At 43.0% G+C, this 20484-nt stretch overlaps 1 protein-coding gene across 6 annotated transcripts in view; it reads left to right on the top strand.

Moving 5' to 3' along the window:
* The window catches only part of LOC132827048 (unconventional myosin-XVIIIb-like), a 350661-nt gene that overhangs the window by 137084 nt on the left and 193093 nt on the right, over positions 1–20484 (top strand). For all 6 annotated transcript variants that reach the window (XM_060843476.1, XM_060843475.1, XM_060843474.1 and 3 more), the window contains 3 exons: positions 7079–7169; positions 8600–8792; positions 12866–12946. In XM_060843476.1, the coding sequence (XP_060699459.1) occupies positions 7079–7169; positions 8600–8792; positions 12866–12946 (365 nt within the window). The remainder of the gene's footprint in view (positions 1–7078; positions 7170–8599; positions 8793–12865; positions 12947–20484) is intronic.

Below are 20484 nucleotides of genomic sequence, written 5' to 3'. Positions count from 1 at the left end.
GACTGGGCTTGGTGAAATGAGGTGAAAATACAATGCTCCCCTTAACTATAAACTCCAATGGCAGTTGGACAAGATTAGGACAGAGTGAGGCATGATTTCTGTTTTGATTGTCCACACAGGGTATACGTACACAGTAGGTGGTATGGATTGCCAAGGAATGATGGTTGAGATTATAAGATGCTAGACGGAGTTCAGAAACTGTCAGCTACTGTTAACTGAAGTTAACATAAGTTTAGCCATCTGGATGAATGAGATCAAATGGGTTATGGGTCTTGTTCTTCCAAATCTGGTCTGACAGCACTGATTATATAACTCGAGATAGCCTATCGAGAGGACTGGGATATAAAGGTATAGAGGTCATAGTTCAAATGTACAAAGCCCTGTTTAGACTAGAGGTATCATATTGTGTTCTGATGAACAGGAAGTGTTGAAGAAACTGAGCAGATCTAGCAGCATCTGTGGAGAAAGAAACAGAGTTAAGGTGTTTCATGACCAGTATGGCTATGTCCATGTCTTATTCCAGACTCAGAACATTCACTTTGTTTCTGTTTCCACGGATGCTGTCAGATCTACTGAGTTTGTTCAGCACTTTCTGTGTTAATTTCAGATTTCCAGCATTTGCAATGTTTTACTTCAGGGAGATGTAATACCTAAATGCTAAATATTGCATGCAATTCTGGTCTCCCTCCTATAGGAAGGATGGTGTGAAACTTGAAAGGGGTCAGAAAAAATTTACAAGGATGTTGCCAAGGTTGTAGGGTTTGAGCTATAGGGAGAGGGTGAGTAGGCTGGGGCTGTTTTCCCTGGAGTGTCAGAGGCTGGTGACCATATAAGTCATGAGGGGCATGGATAAGGTAAATAGACAAGATCTTTTCCCCAGACTAGGGGAATCCAAAACTAGAGGGCATAAGTTTGAGGTGAGAGGGGAAAGATTAAAAGGGACCTAAGGGGCAACTTTTCTCACAGAACGTGGTGTGTGTATAGAATGAGTTGCTAGAGCTGGTGCTGGAGGCTGGTACAATTACGACATTGAAAAAGCATCTAGATGGGTACATAAATAGGAAGGGTTTAGAGGGTTATGGGCCAAATGCTGGCAAAGGGAACTAGATTAATTTAGGATATCTGGTCAGCATGGATGTGTTGGACCAAAGGTCTATTTCCGTGCTGTACATCTCTATGACTTGAAAAAGTTCTTGGAACTGAGAGTTAAATTATAATGGTAGATGATACAATGTGTTTCCTGGAAATTAGAAGGCTGAATGTTTAAGAAATAAAGTGACTAGATGAGGAGAAATTATTTCTGCTTGCCGGGGATTTCGGGTCTATGGGCCATAGTCTAAAAATTAAAGCCAGATTTTTTAGAGGCAGAATTAGGAAACATCTCAACACAAAGAACAGCTGAGATTTGAAACTCTTCTGCAAATGATAATTGATGCTGTGTCAGTCATAAATGTAGATCGGAGCTTGAATGTTTTTTGCTCACCAATGGTATAATGGGATTGAGGGTAATGGCACGCACTCGGAATAATGTCACATGTGAGTAAGGTCTCACTGAATAATGGAACAGGATGAAAGGTTAGATACCACTACACCATCCATCAAAATATTCTATATCCAGTTCTGTGGAAGATTGGGATATTGGAAAGTCCTCTCACCCTGTTCTCATTGTATAAGTCATTTCACAAAACTTATGTCTTTTATCCAGCTTTTGTTCATTTGTCTACTGTGCAGTTGGTGTCAAATTTAGTTTAATAACAGCATGGTGAAGAGATTTGTGATATTTTCACAACTTTTAAAAGCATTATATAAGTGGAACCTTGGTGATTGTGATCTATCTTGAATTGACAATGAGTATCTTGGATAAAATGTAATTATTTTATTTGGGTAGGATGAAATGCCTCTTAATGTTGCTGTTATATTTTTAGATCATTAGATCCGTACATGGGAACTATCTCGAAACTTGGCATAAAGTGAGGGAGTTTGATAAAGAAAGAAATGTTATAATATCCATTTGAGTGCCCCTTCATTTTAATGAGCCTCTAGAAAAAAGGTGACTGTTTTTGAGCTGCTTGGTGATTAACATGCTCCGAATGTAGCCAGAGGTTACAATGCCTCAGTAGCTGAGCTTCCAAATGAAGAGAAGCTGCTGTGACTTGTATGCAAATGAGTGTGTTACCCTACAATTAATGAGAACACTGAAGAAATGCAATCTCCATAGATCAGGGAGTTCAAATTGAATCATATCTATCTCTTCTCCCGAGAGAGAGGTTTCTCAGCGTCACATGCCAGAAATGCTAACATTGATTTTCACTGTGAGGGCTGTGGAAAATGGAATTGCAGAGAAATGCTTGCATTTATATAGCTATTTTGCACATCATCAAAAAGCATCCCAGATTTTAAGCAATAAATTACCTTTGGAGAGCAGACACAGCGTTCAAATGCTGACTAAGAATTACCCATATTTGTTGCGAGTTCAATAGAAACTCAAGTCATGCTAATGTCTCCTTCATTCCCAGTATGGGGCCCTTCGTTCTGTTCAAAGTAAAAAGAAGATTGATTTTAGAACTGCACAATCCTTTCCCCTGGTTTAAACTGTATTTGGGCCGAACCCAGGCTCAGAAATATCAGAGTAATTTTCAACAGCAGCAGCCAGGGCGTTGCTGTCCTTAACATTTTTTGCTGTCGGTTGAATTTTCTGTGTGCATAATGGCTGCCCTGTTTCTTGTACTACAACCCGTAACTAAACCTCACTGGTTATAAAGTGGTGTGGGATGCCCCATTCTCATGACCGGTACTATGTAAATGCACAAGTTTCCTCTCTTTTCCCAGTTTATTCAATGAGAATAACATTCTGACAGCTGTCTGTTGGATGGTTGTGGCCAGTTTTGACATATCATTTTCATGGGCTGCACTATAAACTGAAATCTGAAGCCCAGCATCCAGTTGGTGCATCCATTAATAACACTCTGCACTTTACCATGTAATGGTTTAGATTATTTACAGTGTGGAAACAGGCCCTTCGGCCCAACAAGTCCACACCGACCCGCCGAAGCGACAACCCACCCATACCCCTTACCTAACATTACGGGCAATTTAGCATGGCCAATTCACCTGACCTGCACATCTTTGGACTGTGGGAGGAAACCGGAGCACCCGGAGGAAACCCATGCAGACACGGGGAGAACATGCAAACTCCACACAGTCAGTCGCCTGAGGCGGGAATTGAACCCAGGTCCCTGGCGCTGTGAGGCAGCGGTGCTAACCACTGTGCCACCGTGCCGCCCCTTAATTCGTGTTTTCCTCGACCTTGTTGAAATAAATCCATAAAGGCCAGTATCACCGGGTCCCTCTTTATTTACATATGCATGGTACATGATACAACCAGCTCAGAGCCAGCTCCTACAGTGAGCAGAATGCTGATACTCCTGTTTATATCTGTCAGCCAGGGCTTCCTGATGGGACGAGGTTAACAGCCCCAATCAGGAAACTCATATTCTAGGAGGTTCACCTGGCTGATCTTATTCCAATCATTACACTTATACAATGTAGAAAGAACTTTTCTTCCACCAAGGGAAGCAGTCTGTGCTGGAAGTTAACTACATAGATTCATCTGTGCATATTTTTCTAGGATCCTAGTGGTGGCATGGTGGCTTGGTGGTTAGCACCAGGGCCAGAGACCTGGGTTCGATTCCCGACTCAGGCGACTGTCTGTGTGGTGTTTGCACATTCTCCCCGTGTCTGTGTGGGTTTCCTCCGGGTGCTCCGGTTTCCCCCCACAGTCCAAAGATGTGCAAGTCAGGTGAATTGGCCATGCTAAGTTGCCCATAATGTTATATGCATTAGTCAGGGGTAAATACAGGGGAGGGGGATTGAGTCTGGTGGGTTACTCTTCAGAGGGTCAGTGTGGACTTGATGAGCCGAAGGCCCTGTTTCCATGCTGTAGGGACTCTAATCTAGATCTCTTTCTAGTTGGTTAGCTCAGTTGACTGGTTTGTAATGCAGAGCGACATCAACAGTGTGGGTTCAATTCCCACACCAGCTGAGGTTACCACCAAGGACTCTCTGCATTGACCTATCTCTTTGCCTAAGACATGGTGACCCTTAGTATAAACCACCGCCAGCCATCTCTATCCAATGCAAGAGCACCCCTCTTTCCAATACCATTGGCTTTAGAAGTGATCTATTGGTTATGCAAAGAGAAGGGGTGTATGTTAAACCTTAGGGATTTCTGGGAAGTGACTGCCAGAGTTCAAGGCTGCTTTTCTCTTCTCTTTGATTCCTCTGTTCTCAATCTGTTCACGATCTTCAGCTTCACACTATACAGCTCTGGTTGAAGGCGAAAAAGCTTGGTTATCTCTCTGGAGAATTTGCAGTTAGATTTCCAGTCACTTTTGGACTGAACTTTCCTCTGAGCTTCAACACCCCAGTGAATTAGACAGGGGTCCCACACTCGCACTTGGTGGGAACTATATTACTGAAGGTCGTCTCCTAATTGACCATCTTTGCAATTACCTTCTTACAGCAACCCTGAATATTACTTAAGGAGGAATCTTCAGTTCAGGGAAGACTCACTGAGGTGGAGGGATTGTCTCCTGAGATAACATTGAGCAGTTTGGGTCTATATTCATTGCAGTTTAGAAGTGGGAAAGTTGATCTTATTGTGACATATCAGGGAGCTTGACAGGGTGGAATCCAGTCGGATGTTTCTCTCCCGTGGGAACCTAGAGCCAGGGCACAGGTTCAGAATCTGAGGTCTCCCATTCAAGACAGACCTGTGGAATCGGAGAGTGATTAGTGTTTTTCAGTCTCTTCCACAGACATCAGCGGAGCAATGCTGCGGCATTGAATATATTTGAGGCTGAGCTAGGCCGAGTTCTGACTGAGGGTCGAAGGATGAAGGTAAGAAGATAGGAAGGTGGGGTTCAGGCCAAAGGCAAAGCGGCGTTGATCTCACTGATTGGTGGAACAGGCACAGCGGCTGGATGGTTTACTCTCGCTGCTATTCTCTTGTTCTCATTAAGGACAATGTTGGTTTCTCATGTAGTTGTAGTGTTTTAGCAACAACATCCTGCCCCCGGGAGAAGTGGGAGTTGCTGAGGCAGGTGTGAGCACTGCTTAACAAATGAATATAGAACCATAACAAAGAGGAAGAAGGCTAGCCCATTCAGCCCCTTCTCTGCCATTCTATCAGATAATGATTGATCTGCCTCAGGCCTCAGCTCCTCTTTTGTGTAGGCTCCTCATAACCCTCAACTTTTTAATGGTTCAATACTCTATCTACCTCTTCTTTCAGTGATCTCGCCTGCCCAACTGTCTGGGATAGAAAATTCCATTCACTGCCCTTTGTGCTAATAAATTCCTTCACACTTCCGTTCTAAATGAGAGTCCTGTTATTCTATAAGTAAGTCCCCTAATTCAAGCTCCCACCACCCCCACAGTCAGTGGAACCATCTTCTCCACATTGAACTGTCAAGCTGCACTCAGGATCTTGTATGTTTATGGAGGCACATACCGGGAGTTAAAAAGGATTAAATAGCTCAGGGCGAGGGCAGGGATTTATGGGTAAGTTGGGGTCCCTGTGGAATGGATGGAAGCAATGATCACAAGTCATGGGAATGGCCTTTCCCTTCTGCATCCCCTGTCATTGGTACATGAAAATTCCAATGGGCACAGGTTTGCCACCATTGTTGAGCTGGCAAACATCTGTGCCGACCAGGGGGGGTTGGAGGGAGCGGTTGTAGGGTGGGGAAGAGAGGGTGTTGCGCTGGTCAGCTCAAAAGGTGATCCCTAACTGTTACAGATAGCTATTTGGGAACTTCCTCCAGAGCATGACTGAGGTTAGGAACTCAGCAATGAGGAAACAGGGAGATACGGTCTGCATGGCACAGAGCATGGCAATAATATGGTCCCCTCTGCCTCTGTGTCTCTGTCTGTCACAAGGAAAGCTCCAATATTTGTCACCCATCCCTTTTTAGAGACCCAAGCCTGACAGCATAGCTCTTTAATGTTCTGAAAGGTTTTGATAGAGTGGATACAAAGAGAATGGCTCCTATTCTGGAGAACAGCATCACGAAAGGCTATTGGAGCCAACAAGAAATCCAATAGGGAATCCAGAAGAAATGTCATTACCTAAAGAGTGGTTGAACTCACTACCTCAGGTTGAAACAAACAGTACACATGCATTTCAGGGAGTCCTGGCAAGTACATGAGAGATGCAGGAAGGAAAGATATGATGATAGATTTAGATGAGAAAAGATAGGAACAGGCTCTGAGTGAAGAATAAATACCAGAATGGATTGGTTGAGCCAAATGGCCTATTTCTGTGTTGTATATTTTGTGCCATCTATGTTTGTAACTGCAGGCTCTTACTGCCTGAATGTACTCAGCCATCCAGACCACATTATTCCACTCAACTTGTGACTGCCTCCTCTGGCAGGATGACTGCACTACACTGTTTATTGTCATTAACAGTGAAATAACACAAAATAGTTGCTTGATATTTGTGCCAACTGGTCAATACAGCAAAGAACATACAAGGAATATTTTTAAAACTGAGATTAAGAAACATTTCTTCTCTCAAGGAGTAGTGAACCTGTGGAACTCTCTACCCAGAAGACTGTGGAGGTCAAGTCATTGAATATATTAAAGAAAGAGACAGTTTAATTTTTAATGTGGAAAGTATTAAGGGGTGAAGGGAGAAAACAAGAAAATAACATTGAGATAGAGGATCAACCATGATCACACTGAATGGTGGAACAGGCTGGAAGAGTCAAATAGTCTACTCCTGCTCCTACTTTCTACGGTTTGATAAACTGAGTGACCAGGGAATTGTAGACCTGTTTGTCCAACATACATTGAAGGGAAGTTATTTGGACGTATCATTTGGAACAGGAATGGTCCTGTCTTTCCACAAGTTCTAAGATATAGTTTGGATTCATAAAGGGAGGAAACATTCTGGAAGTGGAAGTGTTGGCTGGGCAGTGGTCCTTTCATCTTTGCTTTGATCTTGAATCTCATCCATGCTGTTGCTGACTGTGTTGCATAAAATATCCAGAGTGTGTTCATTTTTTCTCTTTAGGTCCTCGTTTGACGGGTCTGGAATGTGTGGAAGGAATGGCTGCTGGATTGTATGAAGAACTGTTTGCCATTATCGTCATGCTCATCAACAGGTAAGTAGCTGGATATTAATAATCAGAGCAAGAACTTCTTTTCTCTTCCATAAGGTGTTGGCTTCACTAGGAAGGTCAGCACTTGCTGGCAATACTTTATTGTCCTCGAATATGGCCATCTCAGAGTGACATGTAATAACGTTGTGGGTCTGGAATTGCATGTAGGCCAGATTGGGTAGGGATACTAGATCGCCTTCATTGATGGAGTGAAGTAAATAGGCTGTTAAACAATTTATGAGAGTTTCATGTCCACCATTACTGAAACTAGTCTTATGTTCCATCTTAGTAAATGAACTGCATTTAAATTTGAACCTGCATCCCTAGTGCATTGATCTGCTCTCTGGATTATTAATCCAGTGACATTACCACTAAACTGTTGTGTCCTCATAAAACTGGTGCAACAATGATGATTTACAGGCTTTGTGATTATGATCAAGCGCTGTAATAATTTAGTTAATGCTTGCTAATGGTATAAGGTTTCATATACACCAAAATTCCTTTATTATCAACGAAATGTGGTCACCTCAGAAGGAGAGCAATGTAAATTCACGAGCATGTTACCATCGGGTTAGTGTCACAAATCATGGGGCAAGTACACAGAGGAGCCTATGTATTTCAAATTTGTCCAACTCTTTTTATCTTCTTTTTGATTTTGGATGTTTCATTGTAAAAACAAGCAGCAACAAATCTATATTTAAATAATAAATCGAAGGTTATTTATTACACAAAGTTTGCTGGAAGTTATTAATTAAAATGATGAAATTATTATGAAAAATAGAAATACAAAGATTAAAAATAGATATGGATAAAGATATTTATAATACGGTTAATCTCTTACCTGCTTGATGGTTTGTCTTTCTGATGTGAAGAAGGTTGAAGTCAAATTAAGTGGTTGTGATGGCCAATGTTATTTATTTTTTTCCACTATGTAGGAAGTCCCCTACAAAAGGGTCATAATCTTAACATCCACATTGAATGATTGAGAAGGTGGTTTAGGAAACCATTCTTCATGCAAAGTGTAGTAGTATAGAATCAACTTATACAAAAAAAACAGTAGATTTTCACTCAATTGTTAATCTTAAAGCTGAGTTTGATAGATTTTTAGATACCACACCAGCCTTTTAACCATTCTGGTTGAAGTGAATCAGCCATGAGCAGTCATTTGACTCACAGAAGCCATCTTGCTAGCCCGGGATATAAAAGGATAAAGACCCAAAACAGGTGGATGAAGGGGTAGGTTAGTCTTGATCTCATAGATGGGCCTGAGGGCTGAATGGCCTCCTCCTGTTTAAGTGCTCAAATTAGGCAATGTTGACTCATTCTATAAAGCCTCATTGTAAATATAACTCTGACTGTAAATTAAACTTTGACATTTGATCACAAAGGAGAGCAACATTATTGACACTTGTTTCTGCCTCTATTATCCTCAGGTCACTTTCTTCACAACAGTTGTCCCTGACATCAATCATGGTGGTGGACACACCCGGCTTTCAGAATCCACACCATGTAAATAGTGACAGAGCAGCCACATTTGAAGAGCTGTGTCACAATTACGTACACGAACGACTACAGATGCTTTTCCATGAACGCACTTTTGTATCTCAGCTGGACAGGTTCAAGGAGGTGAGGTCATGGACAGCTACCTGTTTTAATTTGATTCACCTTGATCAACTTTGTAAGATTTGATGGAAGCCTCAGGCCTTACAAAGACTGCTGTGGGTTGCCATTGATTCTTGGGTTTTGTTGCTTCTGCTACGACAAAGATATGGGTAACAAGTGTAACTGCAAGGTTTCTCAATGGTTGAAAGTGATAAGAAGCAGAATGTTATGAGAAGTTCTGATCCTAAAGAGGAGATTGCATGCGTGAACACACCAGCTGGACAGATGGTTTATAATTCAGAGCAATACCAACAGCGCAGGTTCAATTCTCGTAACAGCTGAGGTTACTTTGAAGATCCTGCTTCCTCAACCTCTCCCCTCACCTCAGGCATGATGACCCTGAGGTTAAACCATCACCAGTCATCTCTCCTGAATGTGAGAGCAGCTCTGTTGTCCACTGGGGCTGTGGCGACTTTCCCTTTACAATATCATAACAATATAAAAAACATAACATAAACATAAAACCTCACTTTCCTTTCTATCAAAGTTATAAAAAGCAAGTTTGGAACCGTTGTTGGCAATGTCAGTTTAGTAGAAAGAGTGATCAGTATATCGAATGGATTCTGGATAAGTGGTAAAGGCTAACAACTGGGGAATTAGTTAAGAAAGCTTAGATGTGTGGTGGGAGCCTGGAGACTTTACAGATTGATGAGTTAAATATTTTGTGAGCTTGTGTTTGCCAAGCTATTAGTAATTGGGCTGGTGAATGGTAAGTTGTTACTCAAAAATACGCTCTTTATCTTATGTACAGAGCATTATGATGACTCAGTTGGATAATTGTTTGAATGCTTTATAGGAGATGGATTAAGCTGATGTCTCTGACACTGATATGGTGAATAAATATGGCAAGGTTAATATGAGGAAAGAGTTTGGGAGGAAAATCATGAACCGTGGGGGGGCCGTAAATCAAGTTCTGAGGGCCATTAATTTACTGAAATCGAGAAGGCTGCAGGGAACAATAGGAACTTGGAAATGGCTGTTTAAGAGCAAGTTGGAGCAGGGGGGAATCATTGACACAGGTGTACACCTGATGGGACAAAAACCGATGAATACTTGGTAAAATGTAATGGGCTCTCATGCAGGTAAATTCTTTAAAAGGGTTGTTGGGAATCTTGAACTTTGTATTGTGTAAATGTGATTATAGTGTCAAATTGTAAGCCAGCTAAGATAAAAATATATCTATTTCTGGCTGTCTCCATGTGTCCATAGATGGCTTACTCACTTGATGCAATTATAAAAGTGTTCATTGTTGTGAGAATTTTTAAAAAGTCCTTTGCGGAATGCAATTGTTTGTGGCTGAGCCAGGACTTATTGCCCATCTCTAATTGCCCTTGAGATAGTGATTGTGAGCTCTTTTCTTCAACTGTAGCAGTCCATGTGCTGTAGGTACGACCACAATGCAGCGAGGGAGAGAGTTCATGGACTTTGATTAAATCATAGTGAGGGTAGCAACGTAGTTTCAAATCAGGATGGTGTGTGTCTTGGAGAGAACATGCAGTTGATGATGTTCCACGCATTTGCTGCCATTTGTTATGAAGATGTGGGTGTACCTTTAAGAGAGTTAGCAGCAGCAGAACTACCCGACACAGCACCAAGTATTCTCAATAAGATAACAATATATGTAACTCTGGGTTGAACTACTCGAGTAGTTTGTTTCCTGGAGGCCAAAACAGAATTGAAATCGGCCAATCAGTTTAAATTATACCCTGATTAAAAAATACCAATTTCCAATCAAATTTGAATTGAGAATATTGACAATCTTAAAAGCCAATGGCGCGATCCAATGCTCCAGGGTATAAGACTGGAACAAACTTGAACAGTTGAGAGGAGAACCGCCAAGCCTAACATGTAGCAGACTGCTTGAAAAAACATCTCTCTTAAAAGTGTCTTTTCGATCAGTAACCTGTGACGCAGAAATTCCTAAGAAAAAGAAAAGAAGACACAGGAAGATCCGAATAGAAGAACAAAAGCTGGCTGGTTTTCACACAAGAAGTATGGTTTTGTAAATCTTAATTGGGAGTTTATCGGATTAGTATTATTATAGAAGAGAAGGTAATGGATAGGTTAGAGTAAGGAATGGTAAATAGTTGTTAGTTAATTATTCTCTGTTATACTTTAAGAAATAAAGTTGTTAATTTTTACTTTACATAGTTCTTGGCTGCTCAAATTTTTACAGATTACTGCACGGGATAAATCTTTTCTATGTTGCTGGTTTTAAATTAAGAAGGAGAGTTTACCCTGTGTCAGAACACATTATCCTTCAAGGTGGTAGAGGTCTCAGGTTTGGAAGCTGCTGTCACAGGAGCCTTGGTGAGTTGCTTCAGTGCATCTTGTAGATGGTACACACTGCTGCGACTGTGCATTGCTGGTGAAGGGAGAGAATATTGAAGGTGACGGGTGTGGTACCTATCAGGTGGGCTGCTTTGCCAGAATGGTGTCAAGCTTCTTCTTGGAGCTGTACTCCTTCAGGTAAGTGTTGGGGCAGAATGACAAAATAAATTACTCGACACCTGGAGTCCACCTCCAGCCTCACAGAGTTTATTGCAATTACACCTCTGGGGGTCAGAAGCTTCTTCAATGGACTGAGGAAAGACAAGCTTTTATACGTTTGCTTTCAGCCCGCCTTTGACAAGTACAGACCAACCACATTATTAATTAATGGCATGCACACCCATTCCAATTAATCATGTGACTGGATGGTGGACAGCCATCGGTCTTCCATGATCTCATGATGTTTTCCAGACACCCTTGTCTCTCGGTCTAAGGCGCTGGATCCAGGTTTCAGTCTTGAAAGGGGCGTGGGTTCGAATCCCATCACTGCCATTTCTGCTAATCAACTCCAACGCCGCAGCTTGTTAAAATACGGCTTCGATCCCCGCTGTATTGATGTTCAAAACAAAAGAAAAATGGGTTTGCTTCCTGGGGAATTAACTGTGGTATGGGAAAGTGCTGCATATTTCAAAGTGTCTCTGCTGTCACGATCGTGTTCGCCTCCCACGCGGAAAATTGCAAACAGCTTTGCGGTTGCTTTATATGGGCGGCACGGTGGCACAGTAGTTAGCACTGCTGCCTCACAGCGCCAGAGACCCGGGTTCAATTCCCGCCTCAGGCGACTGACTGTGTGGAGTTTGCACATTCTCCCCGTGGGTTTCCTCCGGGTGCTCCGGTTTCCTCCCACAGTCCAAAAATGTGCAGGTTAGGCCACGCTAAATTGCCCATAGTGTTAGGTGCAGGGGTAAATGTAGGGGAATGGGTGCGCTTGGGCGGGTCGGTGGACTTGTTGGGCCGAAGGGCCTGTTTCCACACTGTAAGTAATCTAATCTATCCTTGGGGCTCTCACAATACATGCTGTACATAACCACATTCCAATACTACTGACATCTGCACTGGTAATTCACTCTCTTACTGCCTCATGCTGTCTTATGGGCCCTGTCTTACTGCCTCAGGCTGTCTTGTCCAGAGGGTTGTTAGAGGAATCTCTTTAATGCTTATTATGGTTTTCTTTTTACGTTATGGGTATAAATGGTCAAAATCAATAACTATGATTACCTGGAAATCTTAACTAAAGTAAATCTATTGTGATGGACCTCAGACCTTAAATCAGTTAGGTATGAAATTCGTGTATCTGCATCCTAACAGGTGTCCTTATCCAACTCTCTCTGTGTAAACTATTGCTTCTGCAGGCTTGCAACAGGATCCTTTGTGTGCTGCCTGAATCTTGTTACCTTGGATACATTCTGTCTACAAAGCTACAATTGCCCTAACTTGTGGTTCACTTTAATACTACACTAAACTAGCTATTCTAAGTGAACTGAAATCCACTTCTGGCTATCTTATGCTGGTTTCAGTCATGGGGGGCTCCAACATATATAATGTAGATGGTTTTAAAATTCAATGTGCCATTTATGTCTAACAATGTGTACAGGTATTAAAAATAAATAATGATTTTTCATGGTTTGATACATTTTCATAACTGCAAACAGGATACTTAAATGCTTAAATATGGAAGATGCTATAGTTTTAATCTTTTTCAACAGGAAAAGGTTCAGGTGGCATTTGACATGAGCGAAACCTCTCCAGCATCTACGGTGGCTGTCATCGATCAAACCTCAAACCACGTAAGCAAAATGGAGGGTTTCTGTTGGGATCTTGGAACATTTGGACTGCAGTGATTGAGACAAGTAGGGGGCTGGGGAATAGTTTGATCCATCTCTGAGTTTGGAATCCATGCTGTAGGTTTGAGGTATCCACATAGAGTCATAGAGTAATAGAGTATGGAAACAGGCCCTTCAGCCCAAACAGGTCCATGCTGACCATGGTGTCCATTCAGCTAGTTCCAATTGCCCACATTTGTCCATATCCCTCTAAACCCTTCCCATCCTTAGACCTATTCACACGTTTTTAAAATGCTGCTGTTGTACCTGCCTCAACCACTTTCTTTGGCAGCCCATGTCAGGGGTAACTGTGTACCCTCCAATTCTGTCTAAAAGACATCATATTTGATTAGAGAACCAGTTTAATTGTGGCATTATAACACATTTTGCATATCGTCAAAAGTCCAAAAAACTCAGATTTTATCTATGGATGACAAGCAAAAACACATTGCGACAGACAGATACTAGCTGAGCAGCAAGTGAGAAGTAATTGCTCAAAGGGAGTGGAGGAGGAATTCTCGGAGATGCTTGAAGATTAAAAGGAAGGTGACGAGGCAAAGTGATTGAGGGAGGAAATTCCAGAGGACTGGAGTGTAGCGACAGTGGGATCAGCTTCTAATAGAGGAGCCAGGGAACGAGTCAGTGATTAGGATTAAAGAAGTAAAGCAGATGACAGCTCAGGTGAATTGCTGAGATCACATGGACACCCACTGAGATGCCGAGAGAGGAGCAGCAATTAAAGCAGTGACATTTCAAAGGGAAAGAAAGACTATGAATCCTCTTATCTATATGAAAATGCCAATGACTTGTAACTGCATTGTCATTGTTTGAGAAGTGAATACTGGCAGATGCAGTCAGTGGTGATGACAATGTTAATGTCTTTGACAGAAAAATTCACACTCAGTTCCTTGTAATGTCATTACCTCCGCCAAACAAATATTGAGGTGGTGATAATTGTAAATGACATCATACTAGTTATTTTGAAGAGCATTTTATTTCTAACAGCAGTTACACCAACAAGAAATGAGTACCTGACAGGAAAATAGCTGTGTCCTTTCCTCTCAGCTGGGCTGGAAAGATCCCATGATACTGCTTCAAGCGAGATCAGAGGAGTTCTACCTGATATTCCGTCAAAACATTTAGGCCTCAACAAAAATGACTTGAAATGGATTATCCGGTTCAGTTTCTCAATGCTATTTGTGGCAACTTCCTCTGTGTAAATTACCACATTACAATAGTGACTACACCTCAGAGAAAAATTCATTAATGGTAAAGCCCATTGGACGATCACGAGGCCGCAAGTGTAAGATCTTTCTTTCTTGTACTGAATGTTAGTTCCATCGGGTCATGAATTGAACTTTTAGGCCCCATTGACATTGGGAACTGAGGTGGAAGGGGTCTGATTGTTGTCAGCCCCGGTGAGCTGCTAGCTATCTAACCCATTTCCTAATAGGCGGCACGGTGGCACAGTGGTTAGCACTGCAGCCTCACAGCGCCAGAGACCCGGGTTCAATTCCCACCTCAGGCAACTGTCTGTGTGGAGTTTGCACATTCTCCCCGTGTCGGCATGGGTTTCTTTTGGGTGCTCTGGTTTCCTCCCACAGTCCAAAAATGTGCAGGTTAGGTGAATTGCCCATCGTGTTAGGTGAAGGGTTAAATGTAGGGGAATGGGTCTGGGTGGGTTGTGCTTTGGCAGGTCGGTGTGCACTTGTTGGGCCGAAGGGCCTGTTTCCACACTAAGTAATCTAATCTAATTTAATCATTGTTACTGATGCAGGTTTGGGCATTGGGAAGGGTGTCCAACCTCAGGAGATGTACAGACAGTTCAACTTATCGTGAGCTCGGCTAAACGTGGGCAATGGAGGCTGATTAATGATTTGCCTGATGGCCTCCAGTTTCTTGATGCAATGGCTGTGGGGTTGAGGGTCAGTTGCCTAGAGGTGGACACCCAGCAGCAGGTTGGACTGCCAGTGCTCTAGAGTCTCCCTGGGGAGGACATTTAGCCAATGGGCACCATATAAAGGAACTCTGACCCATACCCTCTGTGAGATCCTGGACACTTATTGCATTAATGTTTTGAAGAAGTGGCTAAGAAGCCACCTTTCCATTGAGGTGTTGGCCCGGTTACTGACCAATACTGCAGCCATATACTTCTCTGAGATGGGAAGGCCACGATTGGCCCTCCAACTTGGAGTTGCTACCCATTATTGAACAGATAACCTGTTGCCATGCCAACCCAATCATAATCTTGATGTTAATTAGTTTCCCACCAGAGGCAGGTTTGGAATCCCAAGCAGTCACACTCTTATTGCTCGAGGAAAGGTCTGGCCCAATGTTTGGGGCTCAGTTGGGATTGGATAGGTTATGGATCAGCCACTTGTTAGGCAATGGAGGAGTCCCTGCAAGGAATTACACCTAGAAACTGAACTGTAATCTAAACGTTATCAAGACTGGAGTGATTGTAACGAGGTCAGCCAGGTGGACCTCATACAATATGAGTTCCCTGATTGGGGTGCTTATCTGGTCCAATCAGGGAGCCCTGGCTGATAGATATAAACAGGACTGCTTGAGAGGTTAATACAATGTGCTACATCACCACGTCGTGCATTATTGTAATTTAGTTCTGATTGCTTGTGGCTGTGGCACTGCAGCTGTTTATTAAGAGTTTATTCATTCTTCCATTTGATAGAGGAAACAAATAATTGTGTTATTTTAAAAGATCTGTCAAAGAGTATCTGACAACATAATAGTACAAAACTGTTTCAGATATATTCAGTACAAGGACAATGTTAGACAACAGAGCTGACTTCAGATTTATTTAAAGAGTGGCATGGATTGGTGAATTTTTCCTTTGCCCCACCTCTGCTGCTTTGTTGAACGGCTGAGTTACCAGAGAATGTGCTCCCACTGCTACATTAGAGGAGCCCCTTCCCCTGGAGGATTGTGTAGATGCAGGAGCTGAGGTTTCAAAGCAGGTGATAGAACAGAGAGCATTCATCAGTCTGCCTCGCACACAAGTCCCAGAGGTGAAAGGACAGTGTGCTAACTACTGAGTCCTATGATTAACCGCAGCTTCCTGATAACTTCCTGTGTCACCCAGCATGGTATTGAGCTAATGAGAGACGTGAATGGCCAACTTCAATTCTTTATCCATGTAGAATTCATGAATCTCACTGAGGGCAAGGGTCACTGAGAAGATGAAGGGCATCTTCCTCTCCATTAGGCATTTCTTGGAAGAGGAGCACAATGTTTCAGGAATCTTAGAAGCAAAGGGATGAAAGGTTTCGAGAGGGTCACGCACAAATCAGCTGTAATCTTAGCATATGGTGGAACAGGCTCAAAGAGCTAAGTGGCTATTCCTAGCTTTAATGAAACAATGCAACATCAATGAATGTCTTTCTTACTCATATCTAAAGCTTGTCCTACCCTTGGGAAGGTGGTCGGAAACTTCATCATGAGCAGCAGCTCATCCACTGTAGCGAGCTGGTGTGACCACATTCCACAGGAGGTCTTTTAGTGTGGGCCCACTCCACAGGGGCAGGCTACCAATTCAAAGTCCTCCCAAAGGAATTCTATGATAAAGAGAAAGTGAGGTCAGCAGATGCTGGAGATCAGAGCTAAAAATGTGTTGCTGGAAAAGTGCAGCAGGTCAGGCAGCATCCAAGGAACAGGAGATTCGACGTTTCGGGCATAAGCCTGAAGAAGGGCTTATGCCCAAAACGTCGAATCTCCTGTTCCTTGGATGCTGCCTGACCTGCTGCGCTTTTCCAGCAACACATTTTCAGGCAAATTCTATGATAAAGCTGGTATTCCCCCACTGTTGGAAAAGTTCCAAAGGGGTTGGTTCAGCTGAGGCAGACTGCCTCTGGCATGCTTGGCCTCCAGGCTCTCATGGAGTTGTCATGGCAATGAAAGGTTGCAACCCCCACCCTTTGAGTCCATGATCTACAGTAACATCCCTGTTCAGTTCAAGTCCTGTAGTTTCCCACATTGAAGTGCCTGACCTCAGCAGTATACTGCCTCACCTTCACCACTCTCCCCCCGCCCCCCACCTGCCCACCCACTGAGGCCTTCATTGTGGGCCCCTTATTCAGCCTGTCACCCTGGCAGCTTGCCCACAGGCTCCAAACTGTGAATGGGCCACATGTGAGCTATAGGGAGAGACTGAATAAGCTGGAGTTGCACTGGCATTGGTGACCTCCATAGAGACTCGATGTGACATTTTTTTTCATTCATTTCATTTATTAGTTACCCTGGTTAGGCTAGCATTTATTGCCCATTCCTAATTACCTAGAGGGCAGTTAGGAATCAGTGGGTCTGAAATCACATGTAGGCCAGACCAGGTAAGGGTGACAGTTTCTTTCCTTCAAGGCTTATGTGAACCTGAAGGGTTTTTGAATTATCGATTCATGGTCATCATAAGATTCTTAATTCCAGATTTATAAAGAATTTTAATTCCACCACCTGGCATGGCAGGATTCGTACCTCGGTCCCCACAGCATTATCTGTGATAATACCACTGGGCCACAGTTTCCCCTTAACAAAGCCAATCAGAAAATTCAGCCCAGAGACTTTAGCCCTGTTTGATTTGCTAATAATAATACACAGCCTCCTCCCTTCTCACCACCCAAGGCACCACATACACTGAAATAACTCCACAGAGGCGAGTATCCCATCAACAAGTTACCCTTTCTTTACACAGTTTTTGACACTGATCCAGCTCCCTTTGATCCAGCTCTCAGAGTGAACAGGATGTCTGACATTCCTGTTTGCAGCTATCAGCCAGGGCTCCCTGATTGGACCAGATTAACAGCCCCAATCAGGGAACTCCTATTTGGTGAGGTCCACCTGGACAGTCACTGCACACACCTTCCGGGTGACGAAGTCTTCTACATGTACTCTTCACTCTAGTCCACAGCATTCACTGCTCATAATGTGGGGTGAGTCCAAATACAGACTGGATGACTTCTTTGTGGAGCACCTCTACTCCGTCCATAGGAAAGACAGCAGTTACCAGCTGTTTCAACAAACTCCTTTACTCTCATATTAGCCTTTCTCTTCCAAAGAAATCATAGATCTTAGAGGTATACAGCATGGAAACAGATCCTTTGGTCCAACTCGTCCACGCTGACCAGATATCCCAACCCAATGTAGTCCCACCTGCCAGCACCCGGCCCATATCCCCCAAACCCTTCCTATTCATATACCCATCCTGATGCCTTTTAAATGTTGTAATTGTACCAATCTCCACCACTTCCCCAGACAGCTCATTCCATACATGCATCTCCCTCTGCATGAAATGTTGCCCCTTATGCTTCTTTTAAATCTTTTTCCTCTCACTTTAAACCTATGCCCTCTAGTTTTGGATTACTCCACCTCAGGAAAAAATTAACTTTGTCTATTCACCCTATCCATGCCCCTCATGATTTCACAAATCTCTGTAAGGTCACCCCTCAGCCTCCAACACTCGAGGGAAAACAGCCCCAGCCTATTCAGTCTCTCCCTGTAGCCTAAACCCTCCAACCTCGCCAACATCCTTGTAAATCTTCTCTGAACCCTTAAAAGTTTCGCAACATCCTTCCCATAAGAAGGAGACCAGAATTGCACGCAGTCTTGTCTTTTCTCCTTAGGAAGTGTCACTGCACCCGAAATGTTAACAAAGCTTTCTCTCCACAGATGCTGCCAGACCTGCTGAAAATTTCCAGCAATTTTGAATTTTGTTAAACCTTTCTGAGATTTCTAACGAAACACAACAGAAACCCGAAGAACAACACTTCACTTTCTGTGTGGCCCCTTTACAGTCTTGGACTCTCAATATTGAATTTACTAACTTCAGAAACTGATCACAATATGTCTATTCTCCAGTTTGCTTACATTCTCTCCCCCAAAGCCTTGTCTTGTTTACTTTCCTCTTACCATCGAGGATCTTTAATTCACACCGATTGAGATCTGTTTCTCTCTTTCACCGCTATAAGCAACTCCTTTGGTGAAAAGCCTTTGCTCTTCCTCTGCCTGTCTAAAGTGTACAAAAAAAATCATTTTCACTTCTGAAGAAGACTTGAAACGTAATCTCTGTTTCTCTCTCCACAGAGTGCTACCACGCCAGCTGAGTTTCTCCAGAATTCTCTGGAATCTCTCTGGATTGCGGAGAACTGGCAAACTCCGACTAGACCATACACTTGGCTTAAGTTTCCCTTCTGTGACCTGCAGCTTATGATACAAATGCAAAAGGTTCAGCATGCTCAGTTGGGTGATTGGAGGAAGCTGAGGAATGTGTTAGTGTGAATAATGAAAAAAAACAACAGTGCAAGACAAAATTTTATCCAAAGTATTGAGACTGTTGCAGGCCACCCTTCAGTCACACCACCTTTGGGAAATTACAGAACTCAAGGCATTCCTTGGAACCATCATTGTCCCTTCTTCCCTTGGATCCTTTTCAATATCAATTGATTGGCCCTTGACCAAACTGTGCTTTCTCTTCTGAGGTCCAGGAACGTGAGGAGAATCGAGTGGAAAATCAGTTTTGCCAAAAGAGAATTGGATGTTTTCTAACAAACCTTGTTTATTTTTAACCAAAGCTTCTGGCTTGTGAGCGAGCCATCTAGCTTCCTGCTCTCAATTAAACTGTTTATAAAACCGCATCCTACACTTCCATCCACCCACTCTCTCACAGTCGGCTGTTGTGCTCTGACACTGGGGCTGGTATTGCGATCACATTACTGTCAGAGCAGCATTGGCAAAACTTGAAAGATTCAGCTCAGACCTTCAGTCTGCTGCAATACTTTTAGAAGTTTGTAACGATGTGTATTCGTCATATTCAGCATGTGAAATTGGAGGTCAGAGGAGAGCTTTTCACCCAGGGTCCTTTGTTTGAAGCTGTTGGCTGAGATTCGGTGTGAGATTAGTGTGGACAGCCCCAGTGCAGTTTCTGCAGTTCATGGCACAACACTGCTCAGTATTTACCGCTAAATTGTCAAATTCCTGCTTAGGTAGGCAAATTGTTGATATGAAATGTCACAAGCATATGGAGTTCATAAAGTTTTTGTATGCATAAGAGAGTAGTTGGTTAGCTCAGTTGGCTGGATGGCTGGTTTGTGATGTAGAGTGACACCAACAACGTGGGTTCAGTTCTTGCACTGGCTGAGAATACCATGAAAGGCTCTCCATTTACTTGAGGTGTGGTGACCCTCAGCTACTAACTGTTGTCTCTCCCTAATGAGAGCAAGCCTATGGTCCTGTAGAATTATGGTGATTTTCATAACACTGTAAAATGCCTTTTGGCTCATTATGTCTATGCTGGCAACCAAGCATCCATCTATTCTGATCCAATTTTCCAGCACTTGGCCCGTAGTCTGGTATGCTGTGGAGTTTCAAGTGCTCATTTAAAAAGTTCTTGAATGTCTTGGGTATTCTCACCTGTGCCATCCTTTTAGGCAGTGAGTTTGAGATAATCACCAGCCTTGGGGTGAAAAACCAAATTTCCTCAGTTCTCCCCAAAGGTC

This window comes from Hemiscyllium ocellatum, chromosome 24 (assembly GCF_020745735.1).
Source record: "Hemiscyllium ocellatum isolate sHemOce1 chromosome 24, sHemOce1.pat.X.cur, whole genome shotgun sequence".
In the NCBI taxonomy this organism is placed as follows: domain Eukaryota; kingdom Metazoa; phylum Chordata; class Chondrichthyes; order Orectolobiformes; family Hemiscylliidae; genus Hemiscyllium; species Hemiscyllium ocellatum.
This window is presented reverse-complemented; position numbering and strand designations above follow the sequence as displayed.